Source organism: Schistocerca serialis, chromosome 1, assembly GCF_023864345.2.
Source record: "Schistocerca serialis cubense isolate TAMUIC-IGC-003099 chromosome 1, iqSchSeri2.2, whole genome shotgun sequence".
Taxonomy (NCBI): domain Eukaryota; kingdom Metazoa; phylum Arthropoda; class Insecta; order Orthoptera; family Acrididae; genus Schistocerca; species Schistocerca serialis.
This window is the reverse complement of record NC_064638.1, coordinates 32,375,849-32,394,527: the sequence shown is the minus strand read 5'-3', so window position 1 is coordinate 32,394,527 and position 18,679 is coordinate 32,375,849. Positions and strand designations below refer to the sequence as shown.

General features: G+C 45.1%; 1 protein-coding gene across 1 annotated transcript in view; it reads right to left on the bottom strand.

The window, feature by feature from the left end:
- Window positions 1–18,679, bottom strand: part of LOC126410703 (solute carrier family 35 member G1-like) — a 205,300-nt gene that overhangs the window by 127,281 nt on the left and 59,340 nt on the right. The window contains exon 2 of the mRNA XM_050083373.1: window positions 13,484–13,566. Within this exon, the coding sequence (XP_049939330.1) occupies window positions 13,484–13,566 (83 nt within the window). The remainder of the gene's footprint in view (window positions 1–13,483; window positions 13,567–18,679) is intronic.

Here is an 18,679-nt window from a genome sequence, read left to right as displayed (position 1 = left end):
CCTGTTTACATATCGCTGTATTTGAATACGACTTCCTTTGGCGCTTGAGTCTAAAAGTAAACAGAACTAAATGTAGGAACTTACAAGAAAGTAAGACGCCGAAAGGTCTATCATTCGTGACGCACTTTTAAAAACGTCGAACTTGCACGAGACAGTCCCTCAAAAATAGGAGTGTAATCAAAACGTCCGGTGGGTGTGGAATGCAACTGCTAAGTGGCTTAGCGCTCCGCGACGGAGGGGAAGCCTGGCGCCATTTGGTGATAGTTGCGCCCATCCTCTGGGCACAGGACAGTACTGCAGTGATAGGTCTATGACACAGAGATACAAGCAGTTCATCATCTTTGATGAACCAACACAGCAGAGAATTTCACGACTCTGTTTCACTAAATTCCACTGGTCTCTGAGAAAAAAAAAAAAAAAAAAATTGGAGAAAAGGATCACGCTGGCGAAGATACGCATTGAGCAACGAACACAAAGTTATTTTTATCGTGTATTTATGCCATTGGTGTAAAATTCGTTCGTGTTTTATCGTATTGGTGGTCCGAAATTTTCTGCGAGCCCATCATTTTCCTAAACGAGCACGGAGAGCTGTTTAAAAACTACGCTCTGTGTGAGCGACGTGCGAGGGCAACGGCCGTTAACCCGCCACTCGCACGTGCCTCGGGGAACTGGTTCCCTTCCCTGTCTCGCCAGCTAAGGCGCTTCGCATTAACCTTACACGCGCGGGTAGTAAATGGCAAGAACTGTGAAGGAATCTTACGGTTGCTGCTAATCGCCTGCTTAAGCCAGAAGTTAAGAATACTCAGATTGCATAACTTGCCAGTGCTGTAAACGGAATTCTTCTGTCTCTCTTTGCACTTAGATCTAAAAATATTGCACAGAATTATAGTCCGGTACTGTCAGAAACGTAAGGTTCTCAAGTTTTTACACGATAGATCGAACGAACAGTAGTCATAAAATATTCATTATCACCTCGAATAAATAAAGTAACATACTTAATTCGTTTTATTTGAGTGCAGGCGCTTTTCTGCAGCCCTATAAAAAAAAGATACACATTAAAATCGACACGCCACACTAGCTTAACACGGTGGCGGTGGAGCCAAAATAAAAAGATGTATCCCGCTACTGACGTCGAGTATCGTTCGGTAGTAAGTTTTCTACGAGAACAACGCTTCGGTAACGAATGCTAAGTCGGTGGAAGAGTACGGCAAGGATGCAGCACCATGACATGTTCTGCATCTATGCTCTGAAAGCCACCTTAGGGCGTGTGGTGGAGGGTAGTTTGCGCACTACTGTCACTTTCCTGCTTTCCTGTTTCACCATAGAATGCTTCACGGGAAGAACGATTAATGGTAAGGCTCTGTGTGTGCTCGAATCTCGCTAATGTTACCTTCATGCCTCTTCTTTCCGCGAGATATACGTCCGACGCTACCCACGACGCCATTTACATACAGGTACCCCTACAAGTCCGTTTTATGCGACCAGAGCTATGTCGTATCAGGAACGACATCCAAACAGATGAAAGCCTCTCAGAGCTTTGGGCGACTCTTAGCAAACGTAATTGACCTGCAAAAAGTACAAGTGGTTCAAATGGCTCTGAGCACTATGAGACTTAACTTCAGAGGTCATCAGTCCCCTATAACTTAGAACTACTTAAACCTAACTAATTTAAGGGCATCACACACATCCATGCCCGAGGCAGGATTCGAACCTACGACCCTAGCGGCCACTCGGTTCCAGGCTGTAGCGCCCAGAACCGCTCGGCCACTCCGGCCGGCAGTACAAGTGGGGATTCGCCACGAGTCACACAGTATCTTTGGATCAAGCTACGACTTACTTCCGCCATACTTATCCAAGTGCCTCCAGTGTTTCCTTGTGTAATAAGCGGTGTAGTCATACAGGTTTGGGATGTCTCTTTAAGTGTATTCCGAATGTAGAACTTAATTTTTCGCCAATAGTTCAGAAACATTGCCTTATAAAGTGTGTTTCGCTATCGGAAACAACGACATTAACAGGAGGTGTCAAAAAGAGAAGTGTGAAAGTAAGAATGTTCCACGCATTCGGGAGGACGACGGTTCAAACCTACATCTGGCCGTCCTGATTTAGGTTTTCTGTGATTTCCGTAAATCACTTCAGGCAAATATCGGGATGGTTTCTTTGAAAGGGCACAGCCCATTTCCTTCCCCATCCTTTCCTAATATGACGTCGTGCTCTGTCTCAAATGACCTAGTTGTCGCTGGGACGTTAAACACTAATGTCCTCCTCCAACAACTTTCCGGTATATAAACCAATGAAACGATTACTTTACAGAATGATTCAGCTGGTTCTACTGATGTCCTTTTATGCAACCCCACGCGACACAACAACTTTGTTGGCCATTTCGTTGTAGAAATGTGAAGCACATTGTCAAAACTTTACAGACTAACTGCTTCAGTAAGTACAAATTTTGTTTATGAAACAACTGTAAGCGCATGTTATATAAATCGCTTCATTGGGTTTTATACTGGAAAGTTGTTACTTTCGTGCTTCCCATTTTGATATCTCCTATTAATTTCGTTCCTCCGAATGATGAAACACAATTTTTAAGGCAATGTTTCTGAAAGAAAGATTAAGTACTACAAACGGTATAAACTTACAACGATATCCAAAACCTGTGTGACTTCACTGGTAATTAGACAAAGAAACACTGAAGACACTTGGATAAGTATGGCAGAAGTGAGGTGTATCTCGGTTCATAAATACTGTGCAACTTATGCCCAGTCCTGACATGAATTTTTTACATAATGATTCCGTTTGATAAAAGTCGTACAAAGTTTTGAGAGGAAACTTAATAACGATTAGGTAGATGTCGCTTATCTGGATACCGCTGCTAATATGGACGCCGTGCGGGTTGCGTAAAACGGAGCGGTAGTAGCGGCTTGGTTCAAATGGCTCTGAGCACTATGCGACTTAACATCTGAGATCATCAGTCCCCTAGAACTTAGAACTACTTAAACCTAACTAACCTAAGGACATCACACACACATCCATGCCCGAGGCAGGATTCGAACCGGCGATCGTAGCGGTCGCCCGGTTGCAGACTGTAGCGCCTAGAACCGCTCGGCCAGTCCGGCCGGCAATAGATTATGTAATACAATAAATATCTTTGAAATTTGGAATAAGGACAACCATCAGCTCTAAAATGGAATGACGACAGTGAAAGTTTGTGGCCGACCGGGACTCGAACGTGGATTTCCCGCTTATTGCGAACGGTCGCCTTAGCATTTGGCTATCCGTGCACGACACACAGCCAGACCCAAACTTCCGTATGTCAGTAAAACCACGCGTCTACGACCTGCACTCGTACATCCACTATGCATATTACCATGCACGTCAGACGTCGTACTGGCAACTCGCTTCCCCGGTATCGGCAGATAAACACGATATTGCAGTCCCTGTGTTATTCTGACTGAGCCGAGGTGCGCCATTTCTGGCAGGCCAGCTCTTCGGCACGTGACTATCGATTACCCGGCTGCACTACCATCTTTGCCGCTGTTGTGATCTGGCGGCTGTTTTTGGCGGCCGGAGAGTTGGGAGCCGGACTCGCTACGAGGCGGAACGGCGTGCTCGCGGGGACGAAGGAGGGAAACGCGCGGGCTCGGTCACCAGCGGAGCGGCCGGTCCACCTTGCGAGACGGGCGCGAGTTTGTGGGGGACCTGCCTGACGTCAGCTCCGGGCATTGCACGTCACATTGCTTCGGTGCCTGTTTTCTCGGAGATTAAGATGCTTGGATATGCATGCATGCATGCAGGGGAATATGCATAAAGCACGTATGAGTACAGATCACAGACGCATGGCTGATGACCTATGGAAGTATAGGTATCACCCTCAGTTGTACACGGACTGCTCGCGATAATTTCGAAATTCGGGTTAGAGTTCCGATCCAACACAAATTTTCACTGTCGTAATTCCATTCTACAGCTGATGGTTGTCCTTATTCGCAATTGCGAATACATTTCATGTGTTTCATAACGGCTGTAGTCACCGCAGCGCCGGTTCCTTTGCACATGCATCCACGTCCAGAGGAACTTCGCATCGTAACCAGAATAACACTAGCACTACAGTAGCGTCGTATCGTATCGAATGTATTATGTGTCCGACAACATTGGTGTCCATTTTACAGCATATGTGCTTTCATGACTGATGGGTCACGTATCCAGCTACTTGTACTATTTTACATTATATGTGGTTCTATGACTGATGAGTCACGTGTGCAGGTACATTTACACAATCTGATGATGCCCCAAAAAGGCGAAACGCATCATTGGCATTAAATAATTTCGCAACCGAGACTGTTTCTATTCTGAAATACTTTTATACCGGTTGCTGTAACAGCCTGCCACGATGGAATGGGAAATTTTTTACTAATAGCGAGTGGTAAAAAGCGCTGACTCCACTGTTCTGCGGAACTGAAGAGAGTTGTGCAGACCGGAAAATGATAACCCCGCTGTACCACGTGAAATGTCACGCTGTACCAGCTACTTGCGAGAAGAACCGAGCAAAGTCTGAACAGACCGAACCTCGGCCCGCACGGAACCCACACATGCGGCTCCCGTGCTGTTTAGCACGCCGTGGTCGGAACTGCTTTACCACTATAGATAGCTCTTATCCTACGATGAACTGAGCTCTTTCCCGTCCCTTCCCACCGCCAGCTAGTACAATTCTGCAGTTCTACCTGTCATGTGATATGCGTCTGGATCGTGCAGTCTTCAGAGTCTCGTTAAATGCTTAATATTTTTACTTATTTTGTGAACGATGACTCCAGGAAAGAGACAAATAGTAACTGTTCTTCATTTCGTGTCTATAGTAGCAATCGGTGCTGGATTATTTTATCTTCTTTTATAACTCATGCTGTATTGTATATTGAGAATGAACAGATTTACTGTACTGTAATATGGTATTCCGTGTTGCTACGCCTCTATATTGGGGAAGTATGGCCGTCCTTTTGGACACCGCTTGCCATCGTCTGCAGTTCGTTATAGGCTGAAATCGAGTCTTAGGAAAGTTTTTGCCATATTGCGCTTTTAAGTTGCTTGTATAGCACAGGAAGTATTTTGTATTTTCATAAGATTCATGTTAATTAATGTCACTGTGCTGTGCTTTCGGCTGTACTTTTTAAGCACAAAAGGGACGGAAACTTTGTAGGTTTCCTTCCGAAGGGAGAGATTCTGTAAGAACAAGAAAGTGGTTGCTGTAAATCAGCAGAGCTAACTGCTAGACTGCGGGAAGAGTTCGGTTGTGTCCAGTAGGTACGGTTTTCAAGTATCAACGAAAGCTGTAAGATTTAGGATTCACTGACGAGTATTTTCTTTTTTTTTTTTGTCATCAGTCTACTGACTGGTTTGATGCGGCCCGCCACGAATTCCGTTCCTGTGCTAACCTCTTCATCGCAGAGTAGCACTTGCAACCTACGTCCTCAATTATTTGCTTGACGTATTCCAATCTCTGTTTTCCTCTACTGTTTTTGCCCTCTACAGCTCCCTCTAGTACCATGGAAGTCATTCCCTCATGTCTTAGCAGATGTCCTATCATCCTGTCCCTTCTCCTTATCAGTGTTTTCCACGTATTCCTTTCCTCTCCGATTCTGCATAGAACCACCTCATTCCTTACCTTATCAGTCCACCTAATTTTCAACATTCGTCTATAGCACCACATCTCAATGCTTCGATTCTCTTCTGATCCGGTTTTCCTACAGTCCATGTTTCACTGCCATACAATGCTGTACTCCAGACGTGCATCCTCAGAAATTTCTTCCTCAAGTGAGGGCCGGTATTTAATAGTAGTAGACTTCTCTTGGCCAGAAATGCCTTTTTTGCCATAGAGAGTCTGCTTTTAATGTCCTCCTTGCTCCGTCCGTCATTGGTTATTTTACTGCCTAGGTAGCAGAATTCCTTAACTTCATTGACTTCGTGACCATCAATCCTGATGTTAAGTTTCTCGCTGTTCTCATTTCTACTACTTCTCATTACCTTCGTCTTTCTCCGATTTACTCTCAAACCATACTGTGTACTCATTAGACTGTTCATTCCGTTCAGCAGATCATTTAATTCTTCTTCACTTTCACTCAGGATAGCAATGTCATCAGCGAATCGTATCATTGATATCCTTTCACCTTGTATTTTAATTCCACTCCTGAACCTTTCTTTTATTTCCATCATTGCTTCCTCGATGTACAGATTGAAGAGTAGGGGCGAAAGGATACAGCCTTGTCTTACACCCTTCTTAATACGAGCACTTCGTTCTTGATCGTCGACTCTTATTATTCCCTCTTGGTTGTTGTACATATTGTATATGACCCGTCTCTCCCTATAGCTTTCCCCTACTTTTTTCAGAATCTCGAACAGCTTGCACTGTTTTATATTGTCGAACGCTTTTTCCAGGTCGACAAATCCTATGAAAGTGTCTTGATTTTTCTTTAGCCTTGCTTCCATTATTAGCCGTAACGTCAGAATTGCCTCTCTCGTCCCTTTACTTTTCCTAAAGCCAAACTGATCGTCACCTAGCGCATTCTCAATTTTCTTTTCCATTCTTCTGTATATTATTCTTGTAAGCAGCTTCGATGCATGAGCTGCTAAGCTAATTCTGCGATAATTCTCGCACTTGTCAGCTCTTGCCGTCTTCGGAATTGCGTGGATGATGCTTTTTCGAAAGTCAGATGGTATGTCGCCAGACTCATATATTCTACACACCAACGTGAATAGTCGTTTTGTTGCCACTTCACCCAATGCTTATAGAAATTCTGATGGAATGTTATCTATCCCTTCTGCCTTATTTGACCGTAAGTCCTCCAAAGCTCTTTTAAATTCCGATTCTAACACTGGATCCCCTATCTCTTCTAAATCGACTCCTGTTCCTTCTTCTATCACATCAGACAAATCTTCACCCTCATAGAGGCTTTCAGTGTGTTCTTTCCACCTATCTGCTCTCTCCTCTGCATTTAACAGTTGAATTCCCGTTGCACTCTTAATGTTACCGCCGTTGCTTTTAATGTCACCAAAGGTTGTTTTGACTTTCCTGTATGCTGAGTCTGTCCTTTGGACAATCATATCTTTTTCGATGTCTTCACATTTTTCCTGCAGCCATTTCGTCTTAGGTTCCCTGCACTTCCTATTTATTTCATTCCTCAGCGACTTGTATTTCTGTATTCCTTATTTTCCCGGAACATGTTTGTACTTCCTCCTTTCATCAATCAACTGAAGTATTTGTGATTCTTGAGTTTCTCCAGGCGTATTTGATAATCAAAATATCCACGGGTGTGCTGCCGGTCTATAGTGTCCAACGGGCACAATATTTCGCCGCGACCGAACCCAGTTCTCTCTGAGCAGCCATAGCGTACGGATCTCCGTGCCGGCACGTTCACAGGAGCTCAGTCCGTCAGTTCACCTGATGATGGCGACATGAGTGATCGCCGAAATATTGTGCCCGTTGGACACTATAGACCGGCAGCACACCCGTGGATATTTTGATTAACTGAGGTATTTCTTCTGTTACCCATGGCTTCTTCGCAGCTACCTTCTTTGTACCTATGTTTTCCCTCCCAACTTCTGTGACGGCCCTTTTTTGGAGATGTCCATTCCTCTTCAACTGTACTGCCTACTGCGCTATTCCTTATTGCTGTATCTATAGCGTTAGAGAACTTCAAACGTATCTCGTCATTCCTTAGTACTTCCGTATCCCACTTCTTTGCGTATTGATTCTTCCTGACTAATGTCTTGAACTTCAGCCTACTCTTCATCACTACTATATTGTGATCTGAGTCTATATCTGCTCCTGGGTACGCCTTACAGTCCAGTATCTGATTTCGGAAGCTCTGTCTGACCATGATGTAATCTAATTGAAATCTTCCCGTATCTCCCGGCCTTTTCCAAGTATACCTCCTCCTCTTGTGATTCTTGAACAGGCTATTCGCTATTACTAGCTGAAACTTGTTACAGAACTCAATTAGTGTTTCTCCTCTTTCATTCCTCGTCCCAAGCCCATATTCTCCTGTAACCTTTTCTTCTACTCCTTCCCCTACAACTGCATTCCAGTCGCCCATGACTATTAGATTTTCATCCCCCTTTACATACTGCATTACCCTTTCAATATCCTCATACACTTTCTCTATCTGTTCACCTTCAGCTTGCGACGTCGGCATGTATACCTGAACTATCGTTGTCGGTGTTGGTCTGCTGTCTATTCTGATTAGAACAACCCGGTCACTGAACTGTTCACAGTAACACACCCTCTGCTCTACCTTCCTATTCATAACGAATCCACACCTGTTATACCATTTTCTGCTGCTGTTGATATTACCCGATACTCATCTGACCACAAATGCTTGTCTTCCTTCCACTTCACTTCACTGACCCCTACTACACTCCTGGAAATGGTAAAAAGAACACATTGACACCGGTGTGTCAGACCCACCATACTTGCTCCGGACACTGCGAGAGGGCTGTACAAGCAATGATCACACGCACGGCACAGCGGACACACCAGGAACCGCGGTGTTGGCCGTCGAATGGCGCTAGCTGCGCAGCATTTGTGCACCGCCGCCGTCAGTGTCAGCCAGTGTGCCGTCGCATACGGAGCTCCATCGCAGTCTTTAACACTGGTAGCATGCCGCGACAGCGTGGACGTGAACCGCATGTGCAGTTGACGGACTTTGAGCGAGGGCGTATAGTGGGCATGCGGGAGGCCGGGTGGACGTACCGCCGAATTGCTCAACACGTGGGGCGTGAGGTCTCCACAGTACATCGATGTTGTCGCCAGTGGTCGGCGGAAGGTGCACGTGCCCGTCGACCTGGGACCGGACCGCAGTGACGCACGGATGCACGCCAAGACCGTAGGATCCTACGCAGTGCCGTAGGGGACCGCACCGCCACTTCCCAGCAAATTAGGGACACTGTTGCTCCTGGGGTATCGGCGAGGACCATTCGCAACCGTCTCCATGAAGCTGGGCTACGGTCCCGCACACCGTTAGGCCGTCTTCCGCTCACGCCCCAACATCGTGTAGCCCGCCTCCAGTGGTGTCGCGACAGGCGTGAATGGAGGGACGAATGGAGAAGTGTCGTCTTCAGCGATGAGAGTCGCTTCTGCCTTGGTGCCAATGATGGTCGTATGCGTGTTTTGCGCCGTGCAGGTGAGCGCCACAATCAGGACTGCATACGACCGAGGCATACAGGGCCAACACCCGGCATCATGGTGTGGGGAGCGATCTCCTACACTGGCCGTACACCACTGGTGATCGTCGAGGGGACACTGAATAGTGCACGGTACATCCAAACCGTCATCGAACCCATCGTTCTAGCATTCCTAGACCGGCAAGGGAACTTGCTGTTCCAACAGGACAATGCACGTCCGTATGTATCCCGTGCCACCCAACGTGCTCTAGAAGGTGTAAGTCAACTACCCTGGCCAGCAAGATCTCTGGATCTGTCCCCCATTGAGCATGTTTGGGACTGGATGAAGCGTCGTCTCACGCGGTCTGCACGTCCAGCACGAACGCTGGTCCAACTGAGGCGCCAGGTGGAAATGGCATGGCAAGCCGTTCCACAGGACTACATCCAGCATCTCTACGATCGTCTCCATGGGAGAATAGCAGCCTGAATTGCTGCGAAAGGTGGATATACACTGTACTAGTGCCGACATTGTGCATGCTCTGTTGCCTGTGTCTATGTGCCTGTGGTTCTGTCAGTGTGATCATGTGATGTATCTGACCCCAGGAATGTGTCAATAAAGTTTCCCCTTCCTGGGACAATGAATTCACGGTGTTCTTATTTCAATTTCCAGGAGTGTATATCTAGATTGAGCCTTTGCATTTCCCTTTTCAGATTTTCTAGTTTCCCTACCACGTTGAAGCTTCTGACGTTCCACGCCCCGACCCGTAGAACGTCATCCTTTCGTTGATTATTCAACCTTTTTCTCATGGTAACCTCCCCCTTGGCAGTCGCCTCCCGGAGATCCGAATGGGGGACTATTCCGATTTATAGTCAATGTGGAATTCCTGAAGGATACTTTCTTTATTTGTTTACTTGCGTTTGGTCTATTACTACACGAAACGAAAAATTGAAACGAGACAGGAAAAGCATGCGGGACGTGCAAATATAACTGAAATAAAGCAGCCGATTTTTTTTCTAATTTCTCGCTATGTTATAGGTGTCTATAGACTATAATAACCAATCCCATGCACAAATACTAGGTACAATATCAGTTACATGTGAAACGTAAAGAAAATTAAATGCCAAATAATGAACGTTTTAATAGCAACTGCGAAATCTAGCGCTGTCGCTGTCAATGAGTGTTAGCGAGACGGAAATTGAAATGTGGCCTTCTCAGAAAATATAATTTACACGTGTTGTTGGGGCAATGTAATGTCATAACTTACAAGATTAGAAGCCAAGGTCGCTTGATGCGAAATGGTTTATTTCGTAACCAGTTTGGACAGTAACTAGCTGTCATCGTCGGATTCTCATATCTCCCACAAATAAAATTGCACGTCAGTATCGTCGTCATACTGAGAACATGCTCCGATTAGAATAATTCAGCTCCACAACGGTTTGTCAAATATCTAAAACTTGCTAAATAAAATATCCATAGCACCAATAAGGAGTACACGCGCAAAACATTTGCATCAGTAAAGATGAAGCGCCGATGAAAACTCAGGAAGACTGATGTATCTGTTTTTGCTTCTGTACTCCTTGTTGGTGCTAAGGATATTTTATTTAGCAAGTTTTACATATTTGGCAAACCAGTGTGGAGCTGTATTGCTATAACTGAAGCATTTTTGCAGCATGTCAAGGAGAGCGATTGTTACTTACATTTCTGGGAGATCTGAGAATCTGAAAATGACAACTAGCTACGAAACTGGTCACGAAATAAACCATTTCACATCAAGCGACATTGGCTTCTCATATTATAAATTATGACATTGGGTCCCTCGAACAACACGTGCAAAATTGCATTTTCTAAGTAGGTCAAATTTCAGTTTTCTTGATGCTAACACTCACTGACAGTGACAGATATAGATTTCGGAGTTGCTATTAAAATATTCATTATTTGGCATTTAATTTTCTTTACGTTTCACGTATAGGTAATATTGTACCTTGTATTTCCACATGGTATTGGTTACTGTGCTATAGGAACAGCTACAAAAGAGCGAAATATTAAAAAATGTGTTTTCTGAGTTATTTATTATATATACATATACAAATTTTTTGACACATTATGCTTCCATCTTTTGTTGCAAAAATTCAAAGCGTTCAGTCTGAAGCTTTTGCTGCGCGTTAGCAATTTGTGAAGTACTTGAGCTTAGTACTTTAATAAAAAAAGGTTAAATACATTGTGGCGATCAACACGTAAGCGACAAGTGGCCCACGCACTGTGTGCGCTGTACGCTGGCGTGCTGCACTCCACACGAGACTGAAGTGACAGGAGTCATGGGACACCTCCTAAAGTCGCGTGGGACCTCTTCCTGTCGGCTTAGTGGAGCAAACCCATGTGGTACGGACTCAACAAGTCGTTGCAAGTCCTCTGCAGAAATACTGGGCCATGCTGCCTCTATAACCGTCCATAATTGCGGAAGTGTTGTCGGTGCAGGAATTTGTACACGACTGAACATTTGATTATGTACCACAAATGTTCGATGTCGGGTGATCTTGGTTGCCAAATCGTTCGCTCGAAAGGTCCAGAATGTTTTTCAAACTAGTCGCGAAGGATTGTGGCCCGGTGACATGGCACATCATTGTTTGGGAACATGAAGTCCCTTCATGGCTACAAATGGCCTCCAAGTAGTGGAACAAATTTCCAAGCAATGACCGTTTCAGTTGGAACAGAGCACTCAGACCATCCCATATAAACACAGCCTTCACCATTGTGGAGCCACCGCTAGCTTGCGCAATGTCTTGTTGACAACACGGTTCCCACACTCGAGACCTACCGTCAGCTCTCACCAACTGCAGTCGTGGCTCATCTGACCGGGCCACAGCCTTCCAGTCGTCCAGGCTCCTACCGACATGGTCACGAGCCCACGAGAGGCACTGTAGGCGATGTCGTGCCGCTGGCAGAGGCGCTCGCAGCGGTCGTCAGCTGCCACAGCCTATTAACGCTAGATTTTGCCACACTGTCCTAACGTCCGCCGTACTTCCCACATTGATATCTGCGGTTACTTTACGCATTGTTGCTTGTCTGTTAGCACTGACACCTCTACTCCCTAGCATTGACACCTCTAGGGAAACACCGCTGCTCTCTGTCGTTAAGTGAAGGCCGTCGGCCACTGTGTTGTCCGTGGTGAGAGGTGATGTCTGGTATCTGGTATTCGCGGCGCAGTCTTGACGCTGTGCATCTCGGAATACTGAATTCCCTAACGACTGCCAACATGGATTGTTAATTGCCAATGAGCAGCCATCGTCGCGCCGGAAGCCTGTTCACATGAGACCATTGCTTTTCACAATATATATAAATGACCTAGTAGATAGTGTCGCAAGCTCCATGCGGCTTTTCGCGGATGATGCTGTAGTATACAGAGAAGTTGCAGCATTAGAAAATTGCAGCGAAATGCAGGAAGATCTGCAGCGGATAGGCACTTGGTGCAGGGAGTGGCAACTGACCCTTAACATAGACAAATGTAATGTATTGCGAATACATAGAAAGAAGGATCCTTTATTGTATGATTATGTGATAGCGGAACAAACACTGGTAGCAGTTACTTCTGTAAAATATATGGGAATATGCGTGCGGAACGATTTGAAATGGAATATAAAATTAATTGTTGGTAAGGAGGGTACCAGCTTCAGATTCATTGGGAGAGGCCTTAGAAAATGTAGTCCGGCAACAAAGGAGGTGGATTACAAAACACTGATTCGACCTGTACTTGAGTATTGCACATCAGTGTGGGATCCGTACCAGGTCGAGTTGACAGAGGAGATAGAGAAGATCCAAAGAAGAGCGGCACGTTTCGTCATAGGGTTATTTGGTAAGCGTGATAGCGTCACGGAGACGTTTAGCAAAGTCAAGTGGCAGACTATGCAAGAGAGGCACTCTACATCGCGGTGTAGCTTGCTCTCCAGGTTTCGAGAGGGTGCGTTTCTGCATGAGGTGTCAAATATATTGCTTCCCCCTACTTATACCTACCGAGGAAATCACGAATGTAAAATTACAGAGATTCGAGCGCGCACGGAGGCTTTCCGGCAGTCGTTCTTCCCGCGAACCATACGCGACTGGAACAGGAAAGGGAGGTAATGACAGTGGCACGTAAAGTGCCCTCTGCACACACCGTTGGGTGGCTTGCGGAGTATAAATGTGGATGTAGATGTAAAATGACAGCTCCGCCATTGCTCTTTCATCGTGCACCTTGTGTACGTGATACTACCGCCATCTGTATGCCCGCATACCCACGACGTTTGTAACCTCAGCCTGCTGTACCCTGCTGTACCCTGCTGTACTCTACTGTGCTGTACTGACCTCTGCAGGAGGTGGACTGCAGCAGCGGCGAGCTGGCCTCTCCCTGCTCAGCGGCAGCCGCGGCCGCCGCCGCCCTCGCCGCCCTGAAACACACAGCAGGAACACACTCAGCACTCTTCGAGTCTGTGACAGCACCTGTGAAGCGCGATTCACCAACGAAGGCGATGCGCGGCTCGAACCACAGGCGACGACTGCTGTCGCTGTCTGCTCCAAACGACAGCTGCGTTACTGGCATTCATGTCTTTCGTGTCCTGAAAATCATGTCTCTCGTTTGCTTATGTACACTACTGGCCATTAAACTTGCTACACAAAGAAGAAATGCATAAACTGGTATTCATTGGACACATATATTATACTAGAACTGAAATGTGATAACATTCTCACGCAATTTGGGCGCATAGATCCTGAGAAATCAGAACCCAGAACAACCACCTCTGGCCGTAGTAACGGCCTTGGTATGCCTGGGCATTGAGTCAAACAGAGCTTGGATGGCGTGTACAGGTACAGCTGCCCACGCAGCTTCAACACGATACCACAGTTCATCAAGTGTAGTGACTGGCGTATTGTGACGAGCCAGTTGCTCGGCCACCATTGACCAGACGTTTTCAATAGCTGAGAGATCTGGAGAACGAGCTGGCCAGGGCAGCAGTCGAACATTTTCTGTATCCAGAAAGGCCCGCACAGGGCCTCCAACATGCAGTCGTGCATTATCCTGCTGAAATGTAGCGTTTCGCAGGGATCGAATGATGGCTAGAGCCACGGGTCGTAACACATCTGAAATGTTACGTACACTGTTCAAAGTGCCGTCAATGCGAACAACAGGTGACCGAGACGTGTAGCCAATGGCACCCCATACCATCACACCGGGTGATATGCCAGTATGGCGATGACGAATACACGCTTCGAATGTGCGTTCACCGCAATCTCGCCAAACACGGTTGCGACCATCATGGTGCTGTAAACAGAACCTGGATTCATCCGAAAAAATGACGTTTTGCCATTCTTGCACCCAGGTTCGTCGTTAAGTACACCATCGCAGGCGCTCCTGTCTGTGATGCAGCGTCAAGGGTAACCGAGCTGATGGTCCATGCTGCTGCAAACGTCGTCGAACTGTTCGTTGTCTTGCAAACGTCCCCATCTGTTGACTCAGGGATCGAGACGTGGCTGCACGATCCGTTACAGCCATGTGGATAAGATGCCTGTCATTTCGACTGCTAGTGATACGAGGTCGTCGGGATCCAGTACGGCGCTCCGTATTACCCTCCTGAACCCACAGATTCCATATTCTGCTAACAGTCATTGTATGTCGACCAACGCGAGCAGCAACGTCGCGATACGATAAACCGCAATCGCGATAGGCTGCAATCCGACCTTATCAAAGTCCGAAACGTGATGGTACGCATTTCTCCTCCTTAGACGAGGCATCACAACATTTCACCAGGCAACGCAGGTCAACTGCTGTTTGTGTATGAGAAATCGGTTGGAAACTTTCCTCATGTCAGCACGTTGTAGGTGTCGCCAACCTTGTGTCAATGCTCTGAAAAGCTAATCATTTGCATATCACAGCAGCTTCTTCCTGTCGGTTAAATTTCGCGTCGGTTAAATTTCGCACGTCGTCTTCGTGGTGTAGCAATTTTAATGGCCTGTAGTGTACAATTTGTCGCTCACCACTACATTCCGGGACAATTCGCAACAAATGGAATAAAAATTTTACCAAAGAACTCAGTAACACCGCGTTTAATGCTCACCGTAGCTGTAACATTCACAGCAGAGTCCTCATAACACTACTGAACTCACTTCATGGATTTTTAACACCCATACAATAACATTCCCAACTTTCCCGCCAATAGAGTCTGAAATTTCGTCTAACGTAAGCTAGAATTCCTCGATTTCACACACGGATCGAATATGTGGCAGACTTTGTCGGTAACACTTCGGAAGATACTTTTTTCTTTGCGTAGACTCTTCAGAAGTGTCACGATTTGAGTATTTGGAGAGAAATTTTCTTAACATCGCTTAACGCTCTGTGACACAAATGCCTTGCAAAAATCTTCAAAATAAACTGAAAATATATGAGGTCTTACAGAAACTAGAACTGCCTTAGAAATTAGAAGTTGTTTTTCATCAGGCGCGAAAGCGCAGCGAAATGTTACTTGCGCTCCAAGTCTCATCTAACTTGAGACCGCTGTTCAGCATTTATCGCTTTTCCACATGGTCGGCAAGACGGAATGCGTCCATTTGCACTAAACCTTAAGTTCCGCAAGATACTGCTACTGAGGACAACTTGCTATTGACAAGTTTCTTATGGTGGCCCTTTTCGCAGCTGCTGTACATAAATTGCAGTAGTTTAAATGAAAAACGTCTTTTGCGTCCTGTGCGTTATTTTTTATTTTACTTATGCACCCACACGCGTTTCGTCTCTTTTACAAGTTATCTTGAGTGGGTGCTATGAAATATTGCGTGACTTTTCCGTTTTCGCATTTAGCTTATAAATTTAAAACATTTCATGGAAAGTCTTATAACAAAATGCGAAGGTACTTACATATAAACGTCTCATTCATTATTTATAAATTAAGCAGCTTTCTGTCTCACGGGCTTGTTGTTTTTCTTGTGCTGACTCCGTTTTCGAAACATAGCGTTTTCTGTGCGTAGAGTGTCATTTGGTTCTGTGTTACCTTCAGTCTCACATTTTGTTTCAATTACTTTTTACTGTATGTGTGTTGATATATGTGTCTGAGTGTGTGTGTGTGTGTGTGTGTGTGTGTGTGTGTGTGTGTGTGATTACGGTATACTGAGGAGAGAAATTGGAATTGTGATCATGTATTGCGATTACTGTTTATTGTATGATCAAACAGTGAATGGCTAGTTACATTCACCTGGTTAATTAGTAGGAGTTTCTTTTCTACCTTAATTTTTTATAAGTGGTACTTTTCTTGCGAAGTTATCAGATATTTTTTTCATTGTTCACTCTATTTTCGTGTCTTTAATTCTTGTAGCAGGCTTGTGATTCAATTCATCCATGCTGAAACTACTATTCGAAAACTATAAAATAGAAGATGACAGAACTTTAAGGAACATCTTACTGTTAAACAACTCATAAAACACATAAAAAACCCAGACACACCCAAATTCAAACCAAAATCTGACAAACAGTCTTACAAAAAGAAATGACGTTCTAGACACAGAAAGTGGCAGTTGCAGTACTATGTATCGAAAACGGAGTGGCTATAATAAAATCAGAAAGATTTCAAACAGTTCTCCATATGACAGAAAGCCGATGTAGATGCTTAATCTGTAAGTACTTTACCATTTCATCACAAAAATTTCCATGAACTGTTTCAAATCTGTAAACTATATGTGAAAACGAAAACAAGTCATGTAATATTGCAGGACATCCACTGAAGATGCCTTGTAGAAGAGGCGAAATGCGTCTGTGTGCATCGGTAAAACAAAAAAATTAATGTACAGCATGCAAAAGGCGTTTTTCTTGTAAAATATGCGATTTAACTTGTTACTGTTTTCACTTTACGGACTGTAGTGCTGCCTTGCGCTTCACGGTATCAGAAATGAAATACATGTGAGTGAGATGGGAGGAGTGTGAGGAATGTGGTGCAGTGTGGCTGTGCACAAGGATATCACCCGCTTCTGTGGTGAGTGAGTCTTAGAAGATAAACACACAGCTGTAGGCTGATACCCCGCAATAGAATAACATACGCTCTGCATTAAGGTTCAAATGGGACTTAACTTCTGAGCTCATCAGTCCCCCAGAACGTAGAACTACTTAAACCTAACTAACCTAAGGACATCACACACATCCATGCCCGAGGCAGGATTCGAACCTGCGACCGTAGCGGTCCCGCGGTTCCACACTGAAGCGCCTAGAACCGGTCGGCCACAACGGCCGGCGGTTCAATATGATCGACATGTGATTTGCAGTAGGCAATTTTCGTGCCATATGATTGACAGTGCCCGAAACCGGTAGGAAATTAATAGATTGTTCTAATGCAATTAAGGGTCATGAATCTCCTGAAAAATATATCCACTGCTGACGACCGCCTGAAGAACACTATAGCTAATGTTGTTATTTTTTCTCACTGTTATGACAGTTTCTCTAGTAGTTTCCCTCACACCTCTTAAAGGCAACAAGGGATGTTGTCGAAATATAGTTCCAATAAAAATAACATTAGCTCGGTTCCAGACTTATCCAGTTGGGATTCATCAGTTTCCCCAAGAAAGTCTGAAATATCACGACGCTCATTTATCTTGGTGCGTCCACATGGAGGCTCCTTTCGCTGGACCACTCCGATTAGCACAGCAATAGGGCATCTGCTACTAACACACGCTGTTACGCACTAACCAGTACACGCTCCCACACTAGATTGCGCACGGTTTTGTCACCGCACGGATCAAAAGCTCTGACGTCTTGCTGACGTCACACACCGTATGGACACAGACACTCATGCTACAAAGCTCCTACAGGCACTAATCCATAGCGCCTCTTCCGCCTAGTTCTATTGACGTTCGTGAGCCCAGTTTTTGCAGAGAAAATGGTGGAGTGTAGGAGATATTATCTACGTAGCAGGAACGAACAGTTGCGGTACATTATGTGGCGATGGATTTTCCAGAGTTAATCAAACGGGACTAGAATCAGAGTCCTCACCTATAAACTACACAACTGAAGTATTTAAATATAAGGGCACATGAAGATCGAGGCTGAGCAGTTTGCAGAGCAACGTTTTGGGTAGTTCTGGTGCAGTAAGTAATTTTTTATGTTGTTTAATAAACAGGACCAGTGATGCACAGTGACTGATTTCAGTCATCTTCAGGTATGAAAATATGAAGAAACCTTTTTCAAGCGCAACTACAATATACCTGCCAAATAAATTATAAAACAAGCGAGTAAAGCACAGTACTAACATCTTGTTACGCTGACGTCATCCTGAAATGAGTATTCGCAGGGGAGTTCATATACGCTGGAATATGGAACTAACATTTGTTCATAGTGCCACCTAGTTTTTCCAAAGCAGACGTCAAAAATACAGTATAAAAATGAATAGGAAAAGGAAAACTCCTAATAATTGGTAATTTTGGATTTCATCATAAGATGGCACTGTTAGCAAACGCTGAATCTATGTTGTAGTGCACACGGGGTGTTTGTAAAACGCATGTAGAAAATGAGAGGGCTGGTAGAGCTGG